General features: G+C 35.7%; 1 protein-coding gene across 16 annotated transcripts in view; it reads right to left on the reverse strand.

Annotated features, from left to right (window-relative positions):
* RALGAPA1 (Ral GTPase activating protein catalytic subunit alpha 1) overlaps positions 1-17,669 on the reverse strand; it is a 140,527-nt gene that overhangs the window by 75,579 nt on the left and 47,279 nt on the right. For 9 of the 16 annotated variants that reach the window (XM_032692455.1, XM_032692454.1, XM_032692451.1 and 6 more), the window contains 10 exons: positions 14,923-16,491; positions 12,884-13,008; positions 10,551-10,767; positions 9,230-9,406; positions 5,643-5,795; positions 3,957-4,150; positions 3,739-3,837; positions 3,471-3,626; positions 1,926-2,054; positions 817-942 (listed from right to left, as the gene is read on the reverse strand). In XM_032692455.1, the coding sequence (XP_032548346.1) occupies positions 817-942; positions 1,926-2,054; positions 3,471-3,626; positions 3,739-3,837; positions 3,957-4,150; positions 5,643-5,795; positions 9,230-9,406; positions 10,551-10,767; positions 12,884-13,008; positions 14,923-16,491 (2,945 nt within the window). The remainder of the gene's footprint in view (positions 1-816; positions 943-1,925; positions 2,055-3,470; positions 3,627-3,738; positions 3,838-3,956; positions 4,151-5,642; positions 5,796-9,229; positions 9,407-10,550; positions 10,768-12,883; positions 13,009-14,922; positions 16,492-17,669) is intronic. The other 7 variants (XM_032692463.1, XM_032692460.1, XM_032692462.1 and 4 more) reach the window with 2 other exon arrangements.

Genomic DNA, 17,669 nt, shown 5'->3' on the forward strand with positions numbered 1-17,669 from the left:
TTTAAAAAATTTAAATAATTTTAAAAGTATTTGCAACTAGTTGCAGAATAAATGACTACAGCGCCTTAAAGAATGATGTCAAGAAGAATTTTGACTCAATTGCAGTGTAATGTCCCTAAAGCTGTAGGTTGCCCTCAATACAGTTCAAATAAACAGCCATTATATAATAGAAATAAGAAAGAAAGAATTCAAAATCAGTCTCCAAAGGGGAGCAAGGTATAAAGCAACTCTCAAGTCATCATTTCTCCCTAAACTGAAACAGTTTCAAAAACTTAAGGGGAGCCTCTCTTCAACCGAGCTCTGTGCAGTTTCAGTATACTGGCATACTAGCCAAGGTTGTTTCATGATATACAGGGTAAGGTCTCCATTAATCTTTGCCTTTTGGCTAACTTTTATACACTTGATCTACAGAAGTTTTCTAAAGCCCCTAGGAACACAGGTAGATCTCACCAGTTGTGAATGAACTCTCAATAAATTAAATAACAATTCTTAAGTTTCTCAAACTTCTGTCTCAGCTGATTAAAACTGAGACCCGCAAATAGCCCTAATGAGAGTAGGCTTGAAAGGGTGAGATAACACATAATTTCCTTTTATAAACATAAGAAAACAGTTTATTATTAACTTAATAGCAATTATAAAGTATGTTTAGCAGTATAAAGTTGGACAAGATTTTATGAGATCTTGAGTCTTACAATCTATTTGAAATTATTTCTCAAAAATTTTAGAGTCTTAAAATTTTAGTTAGTATTTTCTGGAAAAACACCATATTAAACATATACTAGCTGAATACTAGCAAAATATTCTTAAAATTCCTACCTTAACATCCGTAAAGTGAGACACAGCAATGTCAGGAATATTTGGGTGAAGAGCTGGTAGTTCACGATATAAATTGGGAAAACAAACTAGAGATCCTAAAAGAACCTGTGCTTCAACTCTTGGTGCCTAAAGAAAGAAAAAAAGGTGGAGAGAAATATATATATTCTTACTGCAATCAGGAAGCTGACATTTCTAGTTGCCTTAAAAGAGATCAATAGCTGAAACTCTGTTTAGTTGTTTCCTTTCTCCTGCAAATTGTGCAGTTAGTAAACAGAGACCACAGCCCCTTAGATCGCTACTCATGCACACCTCATGATCCCATTTTCGAAGACAGTCAAAAGGAAGCAAAGGAATTGTTAGGACTACAGAGAAATGACTGAGTTGCTAACTAGGCTCAGGTCTTAGGTTCAGCTAATTGAACGAGATGTGGAAAATTACCAGACGTGACATGAAACAGAAAAGGCTACAGTGTAAGAAGCTGACAGAGGCTTCAGATAGTATCTTGAGGGAGGCTGCATCTCATAGCTGATTAGAGGGGAAATGATGGGATAAACAACCAAAACTCACAGACAGTTGGAGGGAACTATTGGGAAGCTTTGAGAGAATACAATCATGCAAGGTCAACAGCACATAGGTAATCATATCAGTATTACTATATAAGGCTGAATCTGTCTGAGTAACAATATCACAAGTACATTCAAATAGTGCAAATGCTAGCAGATTTGAGTTTTCAAGCCTAATCATCAAAGTCATTGCATAGCAGAGATATGGAGGAATAAACACTCTTTTCAAATGAAATCTTGGTCAAAATGGACATTTACTTTAAAATATGCTAAAGCACAGAAAAACGGCAGTCACAATTCTGAGAACTCTGAAGTAAAAGAAGATTTTCTGCTTCAACAGTAATTTTTGCATTCTTCACATATTTTCTGGAGAGGACTTGCATGTGTAGTGTTCTAGAATAAATCACTGACATTATCTGTATTTGAAAACCGTTACACTGAATACTGAGATCAAGTTAACACCCCAGTCAAGTTGAAATACTGTTCAGTTTTCTCTCAAATTCTTCCCACTCATCCACAGATGAGAATTAACTGATGAATACTTACATTGAGGAACGACGAAGCAGCCACTCTTCCTGCTGCTACTATGAAATCCATAATAAGCATGGTAGCACCAGGCAAACCAAGTGAAAAGAACTGGGGAGAGCAGTGCTTAATGATTGTATTGACAATATCCTTGCAGAGGAAAAAGGGGAAAAAAGGAAGACTATCAACACGAATCAAGATGAAAAATGAAGAAAAAGAGGCAAGTATTTATCAAGGGTAGAAAGTAAAAATGTGAGAAATCAAATTCATTGTGGCCATTACTGAGTGAAGAGTAGTACAAAAAGATAAATTCCTTAAGTATACTCATATTAATGTAAGCAGACCGTGGTATACTTTATAGGTCAATTTAATCTTGGACAATAGTTCATATCTTACATTAATTTAAATTTAGCTTTTAAGATTTCTATAACTGATTAACCATCCATTTATGTACCAAAGAGATATAGTGAGATAACCAGCTATTATACCTTCTTAAAAACATGCTTAATCCTCTCCAATAAGTATTACCTGACTGTAGTTGACAAAAAGATATTAGCCTCTTATGTATATCCATATGGAACCAAAATATGAAGAAAGATAATAAAGTGTTTTATAAGATTGCCTGTATGTAGTTATTCAACACATCATACTGTGTTCTTGTAGACTTAGTGAAGCACTTTTAAAAATTTCTGTACACAATGCAATTTCTTCAAAAGTACTGGAAAAGTATAAAATTATTAAAAACCATCCCAAGTTCACAGATACGCCAAAAAAACCCCTTTTTCTCCTCTGAATAATTCTTCACTAGCAGTAATATCCAACTAAATGGCAGTATGTTACAGGAAGATCTGCTGTCCAGCAAGAAAAGCAGCACAAACTGGTTTTTAGAGGACAGAAACTGGACATCTGTCCTATCCATAGCCATCTGTGGAATAATTTTGGACTAATTCTATTTTGCCCAGTTAATGAAAATAGGATTGTTTGAACCTTTGATCTCACTATGCCTATAACCACTCCTCAAAGAAGTTCTCAAATTTTCACACTTCTGATGTAAAGCTTTAAAAAGAGTGTTTAAGCCATCCAATATTTTCATACTTGTTAATATTAAAACTTATGAAAAAGATCTCCTCCCACTGATTAGATCTGCTTAGTACATCTCAGCTTGCTGGTTCCTATTCTTGCTGTACAAACAAAGCCCTCCAATGCAGCGAGCACAATTTACTAGCTAAACTGTAAATCAGGGAGCAAGTAAGAACAGTAGACTTTAGAGAGATCTGCTTCCTTCTCTTTCTTGCATACTTCAATCTGTAACATACAATCAATGAAAATGAGAAAGTACATTTTCTGCCTTCATATTTGCTTGAAATGGACTACAAAAAAAGGACTTCTGATTACAACCAAGGACATGAAGACCACTTATCAAAAATTTCTTTTTAGAAAAGTATCAATGGTATAACTATTTTAAAAAACATTAAATTACTCAGCTGAAAATCCACTGAGTACTTTTGAGAAAATAATTTTATTTTCAGTTATTTATATTACCTTGAACTTCACACTTAAACTTACTTGATCAATGTGAAGAAGTCCACAGTGCATTATATTGTAGAAATGAGTCAAAAAGTCCCTGTTTGGAGAAACATCTTGTCTTCGTTTCATTGTCTTACAAATAAGTTTATAAGCATGTAGCTTTCCTTGTTTGTATTTATCAGTCAGCATTGTTGCCTACAATTTCAGAAAAATATTTATTGTTCACAAATTTCAAAATTGCATTAAACACTCCTCTGCATCTACATTAACTTCCATTTCTGTTTTGTAGTTTAGTGCTCAAATTTACCTTGAATAGCCATGGTGTTAGAATTCTCAGTGGTGGAATTAAAACTGGGGGAGATGGTGAAGTTAGGTTATCTGTTGAAATACCAAGATTGTCTCTTATCTGCAATTATTAAAAACAAAACGAGAATTATTAAAGGGAAATATATAAGGTGTTGGCTTTTTCCTTTTGAAAATCCTGCCCTAACAGGTCAGGTCAGAGAAAAGGTTCAGTTCTTTTACCTTGGCCAGATTCTGCCACAGTTCACACAGGTAATCAAAAACCTGGGCATGAATCTCTGGATCCATGATGCTGTTGACATCTCCCAAAATTCCTAGCATTCGCCTCCACATCACAGTAGCAACATCTGCATGCCATCCTGTAAGTGTTCCCCCAGCCATCACACTGCAACATTCTGAGGGGAATTCACTAGTTTCTGTAACAGAAGAAAAAAAGTATAGTGAGATATAACTCCAGAAAAAGTTCTGATGTAACTTTTACATACATAGTCTTCCTAAAACCAAAAGATCAGGCTTTTAGAGTAAGCAATTTTTTACCCATTCAGCCACCTCAACACCGCATATGTTAAATTCTATGTCTATTATAAACTCTGTAGAGGAAAAATTGCCCTGTTTCTTAATATTCTTTCCATAAATAACATTTAAGGTCACTTCTGCAGCTCTAATACAGATCAGATGGACCCAGTAAGGCCACTCTCCTTTATTAAGTGTTGTCTTACATTCTTTAGAATCAGTGAATCTCCAGAACTTCACTTGCCTGCTTTCAAGTAAAATTATGTTTCAACTTTACATTTTCCCCAATAAAACACAAAGACTACTTTCCTTAGAATCTACTAGGAATGTATTTTATTGCAAATTGAAGGGAAAGGTGATAGCAAACCTGTCTCTAGCTGCTGTCCTTTAAGCAGTAAACACATCAGTGGAGAGGCAACATTCAGTAGCCTAGCACCACAGCCTAACACTCACCTAGCTCTCCCCACACAGATGATCGATCTAGACTGTCCAGACAAGGAAACCTTCAATAGATTATGATGGCTCACGTCTACTCAGATCACACTTAATTATCTAAAGAGCCAAAAGAAACTAGCTATTGAGTCACAGTTTTAAAAAGCAGCAGGCATTCAGAATCTTCTTTCCACCCCCTCAGGTGGATTTTCAAAACACTTCAGCAACAGAATTTGCTGGGATCTTCTGGAAATTTCGTAGCTCCCACAGGCAAACCAAATCAAACTTAAATCTGAATTCAGCCTAATCACATAGCCTCATCTTTTGAACATCTGGACCACTGTGGTAGAGACACTAATTGGTTTCTAGGTTGTAGATTCCAAAGTACAAAGCAAAAGGATATTTCTGTTCATCAGTAGGCTACTTAAAGAAAAGGGTCTGAAATTTATGTCAGACACTCTTCTATTTCCATGAGACCACATATGGGAGAAATGTGTACATCGTATTTACAAAGTGAATGTATCTCAGAATTCAATAGCTAAGACAGTTGATGTAATTACAAATTTGTTTAACTATGAAAGGGAAAAGAACCAAACTTTCAAGAAGAAATGATAACATTACTTTAAAATTATGTCTTATTATTTGTTCATCAATAAAACAATCCATGGCAGGGTCACACACTAGATTAAGCTGCCACGATTCTAAGCAACTAAAAGAACAATTATAAATGTGTGGACTATTAATCCACTGCTAATAATTTTAATGAAATGCAGGATAAAATGCAAAAGGTCTTTCTTTGCTTTTAAAAGAAATCACTGAAATTAAATATTTTTTAAGTGCAGATGAAATAGCTTTGTAGAGGATTGTTTACAACTCCTGTGATATTAGTCACATATACTACTTCTCTATATTGCACTAGAAAGAAAGAAAGAACAGGTTTGTATTTTTTATTCCAGATATTGCCTAGGTCATCTGGCGTCTGTAAAACAGAGTGGTGGAGCTTCTCATCCAGCTGCAGATCCTTCTGCTCAATATGATCTGCATGAAGAGTGGCAGGAGAGGGTGTCTGTGATCGGGATCCAAGAGCAGATTGGATTGGAGAAGCACTTTCAGAGCCTGTAAATGCAATTTTTAACAGTTACCTTAAAAGCCTTTTCCATTTTCTTGAGCTACTGAAATGTTGTCTAAACACGGCAATAACAGAAAACTGAGCTGCTTTTATGTATCAAATATAAAAACAGTAAGATCTCCCCGTGAATGATGCTCTGAAAAAAAACAAACTACATGCAGGAAAGCTGAGAGATGAACATCGAAATCAGTTAGGTAATCAGAGGATTAAAAGACCTCTATTTTAGGTCCAAATAATTTTAAATGTGTTCTGCAGCAATTTCAGCATTTTGAAGCAGCTGAATTTCTCATCACATTCTCACCTAAATTTCTCTCCAGCAAAATGTTTAAGCAAAAATTTTCCTGGAACAAATGCTTTTCCAGGTCTACTGATGCATGCAAGTTTATTTATAAATAAAACCTCAAACCAGTAACTGATAATCTTTGATGTTTATCTGCTGATTGGGCTGAGAAAATCTGTATGAAGGGAAAGTTCTGTATAGTTGGAGGACTTTTACTTCTTCTAAGACAGGAAATCAAAAGTGTCTCAATGGCAGTGCTGTAAAGGCATTTTTCTGTGAGCTACCTCTCCGAGCTACCTCTATAGACAACCATGTGATCTCTACTACTCTCTCTGTGGAGGGAGCAGGTACTTGTATCTTTCTTCTGCACTATCTTACATTTCACATCCTGAATTTGTCTAAAGCTTATTATAAAAAGCTGAGTTCAGCCAGAACAGTCATGTGGCGGACAAAAAAAGAACAGATATTCACCCAGACTTTCCTACACATCAGCACACGTTAAAATGGAAGAATTCAAACCTATTAACTTTAACTCTCAGATAAATGTAACTGGGACCCAAAATCACTATACGTGAAATTAAGTATTAGAGAGAAACTGGACTTTAGGGACAGCAATGAATAAGTGAGTCTTTTAAAACAGTAATTTTTCCAAATTATTGTGAGATTGAGAGAATACTTCTCACTTGACAAAAGTGTTCTTTTTTGTAAAGAGAACAAATTGTTTAAAGAACTAGACAGAAAATGTCAGTGTTATCAAAACCAAAATTGCAGTAAACAATCTCAATTACATTGTTAAACTGCAAAGGTCTCCATCTCCTTTAAATGACCAAGGCAATGAAGCTTTTACCATCAATTTAAATCAACATCTCTATGCAGGAGAGAGGGGCACTACTGCTTTGCACACAGATTACTGCTTCAAACAACAGGTAATGATACTCCCCTCTTGCTACTGACTACTTGTTTTCCACACGCTTACAAAGATAAGATACACCCATAAAAGATGTTCAAAGAAACCTTTTCTTACTTTATTTCCATTCTGCTCATTAGTTGGGGACAGATGAAAGTAGTTCAAGAGAAGAAGCAAGAAACAACGATGGGGAGGAGAGAAAGTGAGGGAGACTGAGATAGAAAGGGAAGGAAAAGGAATGGGATGGAAAGAATGAACAGGCAAAGAAGGCAGGGAGGGAGCAGAGGAAGGAGGGAAAAAGATCTTTATATGATAGAAGAGAATGGATAGAAATAATTATGAAAAATTTGTGGAACTACAGGAGACTGTCACTAAAAGATACTTCAGCATATGAGGATCTAAACTGGACTGAGACTACCAGGGGTTCAACTTGTTCTAGGACTGGTAAACAGCAGTCAATGGTAAACTCTCATTTACTAAGAATATGAAATAATGTTCATATACCAAAAAGAATTTTTCATTCCAAAAACCTTCAAGATAAAACTACTTGCGAGGAGTAGTTTTCTGATCAGCAGAACCACTGAAAACTTGTTTCTTATGCGTGCCTTTTGAAGTTGAGTTTCTGCATTGATTTGATGGCATCTAATATAGTGAAGTTCACATTGTGGTTTCCCTCTATCGGGACTCTGCATACATGCAATTTTCACTAGATAGTTACCTGTCTTTCATAAAACATCAAAGAAAATAATACCCTTCTGGTTTTTTCTATGTCAATTTAGCAGAAATTAGACAATGGGCTCCAATATCCTTGGGTGCGTGGAACAGTTAGAGACAGAGAATTGCACAAGTATTGCTTCCTCAGGAAACCCAGCTAAATGCACATGACACACAAAAGTTGCCTCTCTAAAACAGTAGTCCAAGTAAGAACAGACAAACACAGAATTTCTCAATGGACAACTCAGTCATTAATTGCAATCTTATCAATTCAATTATAGTGCAAACTTGGACAAAAATACCAAACAGTAATGAAATAATCAATTTATAAACACATACAAACAAACAGAAAAAGAACAGATCTTCAGCAAGGACTTTCAACAAGAACACAGTAAAGAGGAAAATGAAGAGGACAAAAGTCAAGCTGAACACTGTTGAAAAAGCCAAACAACAATGTCCATGAAAGCTAATACCATGCTTCTTTCACCAGAAAGGAACTTCTAAAAAGTGAAAACTGTGGGGGAAAGTAAAGAGGTCTTTCCATATCTCTGAAAATGCAGAGTTTGATTTCTCACAGAGAACAAAATACTGTATGTAGGTACAAGCTTTCACAGATAAATTGGTACTTCCTGTTGGAACTTTCTACTTGTTACAGCTAGGGTTATAACACGAATGGTAGTGTGTAACAGTCATGGAACAAGGAGTATGCAAATGATTATGGACATCTTTAGTTTGGATTTACAAAACCTGGGAAGAGACCAGTCTTCAAAATCCTCCTCATAGAGAGGGATTGTCTCTGAGACAGAAGCCCATTCAGTCAGGGTTAACTGCATCACTTGGTGGTTGTTACTCTATTATTCTCTCTCTCACTCCCTCAAGAAACAGCTGCAAAGTAAACTGGTGGAGCATTGACCTCACCAACTGAGGCTGTTAAACACTCCTTCCTTACAGGCTTAATTTTTCATGAAAACAACAAGTAAAGTACTAAAATAAAAATAATTTCTAAGTTATACCAATGGAAAGTGATGTTACATGGCAAAATAACATTTTACAGACAATATAAAGAGACATTAAGATGGATGCATACAAAAGAATCCCATGATACTTCAGAGTGATACAGTGGTTTGAAAGAGCACTGTCAAAGCCTTTCAAGGCAAAAGCTCTTCCTGAAAATCAGTTATTTAACTACCAGTAATAGAAGGACACTTGTAAGAGATCTAGCATACATAATGTGGTATGAGTTTTTCCTTGGTAATTGTATAGATTTTGTCATGAAGGGTTTAAAAATACATTTAGGAACAAGCTAAAGATCCTAGGGGTAACTAAGTCAGACAAAGGTTTTTAACTTATGTTATTTCATACATTACTTTCCAATAGCAGTCAAAAATAATTGAAATAAACATCTTAAAAAGAGCATAGATTCATGTAGAAGCTGGAATTTGCATTCTTCAGGATGGGTGAAAAATTTCAGAAATAAATGCACTTTTTTTTTTAGAGCTTTTTTTTTTAATCTACTTTACCAGTAATAGTTGCAGCTTCAGCAGACAATGGTTGCTGATTGAGACTACTTGTTTCTGAATCTATGTGGAGTGTAGTTAGACTGGCCAGTTCTTGCTCCTCGGCACTCTGCTGCTGTCCTGAAACTGCATCAACGTCAGTAGAAGCTGGTGTCCCTGCCTCAGTGCCAAAGCTGAAATCTGTGAGGAAAACACTGTATCAACTTAGAACCTTCAAATAGTACTAAAAGGAAAAAAACTCAAAGGCCCAGGATCTCCAAACTCCTCCATGGAAATGTTGTATGTGCATCTTCTATGCTACTAATGCACTGTTGCAAAATTTACATAAAATGTAACAGCACAAAATAATTCACTACTTTGAATAATCTCTTTCCTGTAAGATTGAACTCGTGACTAAACGTCTCCAGAAGACATTCCTGTTTCATGTCCTGCATTCTGCTTGATTGCCATAAGGGCACCTACATGCAAACAAAGTGAAAATAATGGATTCATATATTAAGGAATTTATTTGCAAAATTTACAAGCTGGAAGAAATATTCAAGTTTGTTGTAAAAACACTAAACTAAAAATATTATGACAAATGATAGCCTAACAAATGTTATTTTCAGGACTAAAGAAAAATGTCAGGTTGAAATGTAGGCTTAATTACCATTACGTAGTTGCATAATAGCAACATATATAAAAATTGCAATTTCTTCAATAAATTTTATCATATAAACATTATTTTTATCTTATGTAATATATGAAATCATAATTCCTAGCAACCATAATGACCCCTTCTGCTCAACAAGGGTGGGAATGGATAAACAAAATGAATGAAAAGCATTATGTTATTACACAAAGTACATTAATTTTAACAAAGCTTACTAATTTAACCATGATAATATACTTAGTATCTTGATTAATCTATAGCTACACAAAGGTCACTAAAAATATCAGAAGCCCTTCTTTTAGTTTTGCCTAAGCGTTTTCAAAAGAATTAAAAACACTTCCAAAATAAGTAAGTAACCCTTAATTCTGATATTTTGTGCAAAATAGATGGATGCGCTCCAGGGAAAAGACAATATTGCTTTCTAACTTCTGTTTAGTGTTGTTCTGCTTTTTGCACACAAGTATTATTTTGAAAAGTAGTATTCCACTGCTCTCTTTTTTAATATACTAAAACCACAATAGCCTCTTCTTGCTGCATTTTTTTGAAATCACTAGCAAGTTAATCTCTCTCTACAGAAAATTGCTGGCACACAACTTTACCAGGAAAAAAAAAAAAGGGAATTTGTAATCAGTTAATAAAAAAATGCTATTACTTGTGGGAAAATATACTTGCTTTCAAATTTGCGGCCATCATACTGGAAGGCGCTGAAGGAGTCAGAGTGACTGTCTGAACTGATGAGGTCACTGCTGCCCGCGCTGGCAGGTGATGTCCATTCGGAAGGTACGCCTGGGTCATCTACAGGACGCATTTGGTTCTGCTTGTTCAATATATCAGGAAGGTCTTTAGGAACTTCCAGGCTCCCAGGACTGCTTCCTCTTCTTGTCACATTCTACAAATTGAAGAGACATAAACTATCTTACAATCTTCGATGGCTTATTTACATAAACCGGAAAAAGCAATCCCACATTTGCTGAAGTCAGAGTCTAACAAATAGTTCTTAAGTACCTAAACCAGAAATTGTCATCATACTAAATATATAGCCAAAACTTTCCAAAGCCCCAGACAGGTAGCAGCAACTGAAGAGTTCACGCAGTCAGAGAATTTCATAAATACAAATTTTATTTGCACAATGAATTTTGGGACATATATCGTAAAAGGTTAAATTTCAGACTAGCATGGGCCACACACGTTATAGGTAAGACTTGAGAGAGCAAAATAGTAAAAAAGTATACTACATCTAAATTACTAAATAAAACCTGTTAACCTTGGTTTCAGGCACAAGCAGAAAAAAAACGTCAAGCAATATTGCCTTTTCTTGCCTATAGGCTACCATGCTAAAAGCAAAAATTTAATTTATACAACCAGCAAATGAAATTACTAATTCATGCGTTAATCACCCTATGATTAAACCTCAACTTTGATACTAGTTTGGACACCAAAGACCACATATAGCAGAAATAAGGCATGCAGATTTGCTCATATACAAGTAAGGTGGTGGTCTATCTGAAGTCTTTCTTTAAGGCATATTTTTCCACAGATAGGACTGTTTGCTTGAGAGGGAAGAGAGACAAAAGTAGAAAAGCCATTTTATGAAATAGCTTGAAATCTTTATGCATTGTGAGACTAATGATGCGTTCCTTTTACACTAGGCCAAATCACTTCTGCATTCTTTTACCATCCTACTACTGATTAGAGATTAACTCAGACTGACAAGTTTTTGTGATAAGGTTTTAGCATTCAATATATATAGCAACCTAAAACTAATCTTAATAACTTGTGTACTGTTTTAAGAAGGCATATCTATTGTTATGTGCTAATTACAAAAACGAGTGGCAGTGTCAGAGTAGTACTCAAACTTAACTCTTTTCTGCTACGTAAGGAAAGTATCAATTCTCAAAACAAATAGTATTCTCTCCTTTTCTCTCTTCTTCTGGGCCAGCTGTGATGATATCTGTTTTATTAATTTGCAGACTAAGTTAACCTTTTTTATAGACTTCAAGTTGGCATTCTGTGTTGTAATTCAAGACTTATTAACAAGAATACTTTGCACCAATAATCAAGTTTCATAAACATGAGTTCAATACAAAAGAGAAAAAAGAATACATAAACTCTATAGATCCTCTCTTGCCATTTATACAAGACGATGATAAATAATTTTAATCACTTGCAGAAATCTTCTTCTGCCCCTTATTAGCAACTCCTTATTGACAACTTTCTATAGGAAAATGTCTTAAAACGACCTTCTTCAAAACATCTAAGCAGAAAAAAGGATTAAACAATTTTGAAACACTGTATTTAAATTGTTGCCCATTCTGTTCTTTATTTGCAACTTTTGTTTTAGTTTTCCCTTTTGTTGCTAGTTAACAAGCACTTATCTCTTCAACTGAGTTGTCTCATTCTGCAAGCATTCAATAGTAACCAGAAATTCTTGACTTAAAATTGATTAAAATTTCTCATTATGAATGCCATTCCAAACAACATGACACTTCTGGAAAAGTGCAGGAAGAAAGCATATGAAAAGTTGGTTCGACTACCAACACACTACTTACAAGATATTATTCAACACTTAGAAGTGCAATAAAAAAAAATTAAGAAAAAACATATATTGGAGCAGTTTTTTAGTCTGATGCATTGACTATGCCTGTAGACAACAGTACTGTACTACAGCATGATACTTAACTACATACCACCCTGAGGACTGCAAATTTACACAGAAAAAATTATTCTGAAAGTGTCCATGTACAGAGATCTTTACAGGTTCAATTCAATGAGACTATTCACCTGACATAACTTCTGCATTGCTTCCACAATGAAGACTTAAAAGATATGAAAACACAAATGGTAAAAAATGGCATGAATCTATCTCAAAGACAAGGAATAATTAAGCAGTATTCTTAATGCTGATTCATAAAAGTCAGAGAAATACATTTTAGTGAACTGTCATTGGCAAGTTCGCACATATATGCAGACATAAGTATTGAAATGTAGCAAGTTTAAAGGCTTACCAGTGCACTACCACTGCGGAGTCTCTCAGCTATAAATTCATCCATGAGGTCAGGAACATTTGTATTGCTACTGCCAATATCACTATCAATAGGGTGCAGCTTTTGATTCATGTCCTCTCTATTAGCTAAAAGCAAATGAACAACCATTTATAGTAAAGAACGCATCAAGGCACTTTCAAAACAAAATGTAACAAATGAAAAAACCTGCTAATTAACAGAAATAAAAAAAAAAAATCAAAATTGCCAAACATGCATTTTAAGAATGTCCCTCTTTTAAAGCAGACTCTACTTTCAGAATTAGTACGGCTTCTTCTTCCCACTAAGCAGGGGTTAGTTGATTTCCAGTTCCACCTTCAAGAGCAGGAAGCTTATAGGTAAGCACTACTCAAAGTTGTTAATGCTTGCTTTAAGGATAAAGCGTATGTTCTTCCTCCATATCGCAAGTAACAAATCCTAAAAAATTTATATGATTCCTACAGGCTTCTTCTTCATTGCATTCTTAATGAAAAGCAACGTAGTGGAAAAAGTAAACTAAGTTGTAATATATACTAATGATAAATGGCAATGTGGCACTGCATACAGTTAGTATAAATAGTGCAAAGAAAACATTACATAATAAAATTACATGCTAGTACGTGGAATGAAAATTCTAACTCTGGATGATCAATGTTATGAACAACTAATTAAGTTCACTCATTTATCAGTGTTACATTTTTGATATAACTATACTGTTCATATTTAACTGTGGCTGTTACATCTGACTTCATGATATTCACCTTTAAAGTCTTCAAGTTATTCCAGCTCATGTTCTTTTTATAATAATTTTTCCCCTCAGTGTCATGTCTCTTGAGACCACGGTGTAGTTTATTCTAACAACGAGGCTCTGTTAAATGTTACAAATTTCAAATAACAGGTACTTCTAAAATTGGTGTTTCCTAGATATCTCTTTTTCAGAAGTACAGATTTTGCGGAGCAGCAAATAGTTTTTGTGAGACCCATGACAGTAACGCGCTCGGGTGCTGTGCTTACAGAGACTGCCCTCAGGTGGCATTAACATCTCAATGCAGGATGCATTGCAGAATCCTCTGTTAATCATGCCAACATAACAATGGGAAAAAAAGAAAACCTGCATTACTGCTGAAAGTTAATTTATTGTTCATTTAAGGTTATGTGAACTAAGACAACGGATATTAGAGCGACAGCCTTCGTTTTTGACCAGTTCTCAGAGGTCTCACAGCAGGAGAAAGACCATCATGAGACCTTCATGAACATCCATGATTCCAAGAGAAAAAGAAAGCAATGAAAGATGTTGCCAAGATGTAACTGCAGTCATTTTGATGAATGAATATAGGAAGGCCTATGTCATGTTTTGAAAAAGACTCAAACAAAACCTTACGATTAGACTCAGAGAACTGTTGTAATGAAATCATTCCACTAGTAGCAGACTGTTATTTCACACTATTTTTTAAAAATTATCTAAACTGACCTCCAAATGTAAATTTGAGGGTTTTTTTTTGTTTTGGAGGAGGAAAAGGAGGAAGAGGATGGGGAGGAAGAAGAAAACACACTAAATGAACCAGAAATACAATCATTTCAACCTAGCTGGTTGAGAGCCAGGTCCTTCAGATAAGCAAACTACACTCAGCGTGGAATAGCATATTCTGATAAAATATGCATATGCCAATCACACAGTAGGCTGAATTTTAAGGCTCTGCATGGTAGATGAAAATTCAGAAGTCTCAAGGCTTAGTCCTTTATTAGGTCATTTACTGTCTCTTCCTCTTCCCTAACCTGATGGTCTTCAGCAGCAAAGAGGTTCAACTAAATATCTTGAAAAGAAAAATTAGTAATTTAAAGTATGTAAATGTAACTTATGCTGGGAGAAAAATCAGCTGGCTGTAGGCGCATGCATAACCAAACAGGGAAAGCAGTGATCATCCCAAAGCCTTTTGATTGCTTATCAGAGCTTGCTTCAGTTGCATTAAGCCAAACTGGTGTTGCCTTTCTCCTTTTGCGCTCTGCACACTGTTAGTGCTCACCTGCAGCTTTCCTTCCAAAATAGCCCATTACATGACTGTACAGATCCCTCAGTGGAGCCTCTGCTGGCATTCTGTTCTGCCTCTGTGGGGAAACATTTGCCTTCGGCTTCGAAAGAGCATGTACAACAGTTTTATAAACACCACCCAGGGAGCCCTGCTGTTGTGCCGACTCCTGACCTGGTGCCCTAAAGGCACTACGATTATGCAACTGACTAACTGCAATACCTTCTTTCTGCAACACAGCTGCTTGAGTTTCTGTAGATTCCTTAATTTGCTTGCTGCCAGCTGAAGCAGCATTAATTGCATCTAGATGTCTATATATTCCAGGTCTAACCAGCTCTGTGGCAGTTGATGAGCTGGTGCTTGTGCTGGTACTGCTGTTGCTGCTACCACTACTGCTACTACTGAAGCCACCAAGTTTACGAAGTCTTGCTTTCCAAGCAGCCTCTTTGCTCTCAAGAGGATTGTAAAATTGAACCGATTCTGTAGATGGCCTAAAAGTAACATGAACACTATTTCTTTTTTTAGTTGTTATTTTCATGATTTTGGCCCTATGAGTTACAGTTTCAGATATACTTCTTTTGGTTGGTGCCAGTTTGCTCGTGCCTGTGACGTAAGGCATTTGAGGGTCCACTTGTGCTTTAGGAAGAATTTTCTTTGCGTGGACAATACGTGAGTTGGTCAGCTTTTCATTAAACTGGGCACTTCTGTGCTTTTCACCTACCACTGCTTCCACAACTAAATCTACATCAGCTTCAGTGGCTACTTGCCTGTACAGGTATCTCTTCCCTTCTTTGCTGCTAGGACTACTTGACCCATGATCAAATACGCTTTCATACTGTTTATTTATATCTAACTGTCTGGCTTTATTGAGTGCTTGATTTCCTGTAAAGAAGTCTACTTGACTAGGTGCAATATTACTGATAAAGCCACTTGGGTTTTGTTCTAGGTGCAGCTCTGTGTTATCATCTCTTTCTGTAACAGTGATGCTATTTGTGCATTGCCCAGTCTGATCTCTATTTTCTAATCCGTCCAGTGGTAATCTATCATTCCTATTTACTGATGTATCAACGTCATGAGCAGAAGCCTTACATTTATCTATCTCAAAGTTACCGCAAAGTTCTTCTTTTTCTTTAAGATATTCTCTCAGAGAGGAAAGGAGATCATCTTCACCTTCAAGGTCAACATATTGGCTTTGTTCAAAGGCAGTGTTTGCAAATTCTACCGGCCCTATTAAATGACAAAGATGGTCATAAATACTATCCCCAACTTCCAAGGAGGACTCTCTGCTATTTGTATCAGTGATATGGTTTTCAGTGGATCTATGCATTGAAGAGGTCTCAGTGGAACTCTGTAAGCTTGGAGCATGATGGGATGAACTGTCAATGACAGGAACTGCACCTTTGGCTCGTTCAACTGCGAAAGGTTCCAGGATGTCAGAGGTGCTGCTGCTTCGTGGCAGTGGCTGTTCCTCATTTAATGCACCAAAAACTTCACTTGGAGCATCCTCACTCTGTGAAAAATGTCTGACTCGAGGTGGACGTGGAAGAATTTGAGCATCATCAATGTCTGTAGAAAAAAGTATATGTAACATGCACAAAAATTTACATAGAGAGACAATATGTATTTACCACTACATCATAATTACGTGACTTTAAGAGCCAGTAAAGTCCAGAGCCTTGTTTTCTTAGGTACAACAAAAATACTTTTTCCAATACTAGAGTGTTAAAAGCACACGCACATAATATCCAGTACATAATGTAATATAAATGAGTTAGACCATCAGAACACAGTTTTAAATGTTAACATGCATGAAAACAAACAGTGAGATCATGGAACGTTTGGAAATACAGTTAAAGCTAGAGCTGTGCCAATAAGTTCAATAATTCAACCAATCTTATTCCAGCTGGCTTGTTGAGGAAATGGTTACTGGAATACAAATTAGCTTAACAGTAGTACTCCCTTTGTAGAATTTACATCTTCAGAAAAATGGGCAACTTCAAAGAAAACAAGCAAGTTTTTTTGAAAATTAGGATTGTCTACTGAAGTGGCAAACTATTACTTTTAATTACTTGTATGAATATACATAAACTACTGAAATTTCAGAAAGAATACTATAATACACTTATAAATATTGCAGGATATATAATTTATAATTTATAATTTACTTAAGACTAAAAATTTTAAATTACAAGGAAGAGCTGACTATACAGAAGAGATGACTACACATAACGGATAATTTAAAGATATACTCCGTTTCCCTAAAAGGATGTTTTGTCTCTCATCTTCAAAATGTGAAACTAAATACTTAATGAAGGCTTACCTCCCCCTCTTCTTCCAGTTTGACTCAGCAAATGTAACATACATGAGAATTACAGAATTAAGGACTCTGACACAGAAAAACATCCTGCAGCCTCACAACAGTTAACATCAGAGTAAACCCACTTTTGTTTATGAAAAGACCAGAACATGTTATGACCAATTAAATTAGTGACTCCTTGTCTCTGTTGAGACAGTTACTAATATGTTAGTATGGGTACAAATCATAGTTAACTGTAATGAAAGCCACAATTCAAACATGGATCACCTAGGAATTGTACAGAAGTATCTTCAGGTCACTTTACATCATCCACAAAAATAAAGAACCTTCACAACACCTCTTCAGATTTCCTGATATGTTACAGGAATACTATATGCCATCAAATCACCAGTGCAGGCAAGGCTAAATATCCCGTACAGACAATTCA

The sequence above is a fragment of the Chiroxiphia lanceolata genome, chromosome 6 (genome assembly GCF_009829145.1).
Source record: "Chiroxiphia lanceolata isolate bChiLan1 chromosome 6, bChiLan1.pri, whole genome shotgun sequence".
NCBI lineage: Eukaryota > Metazoa > Chordata > Aves > Passeriformes > Pipridae > Chiroxiphia > Chiroxiphia lanceolata.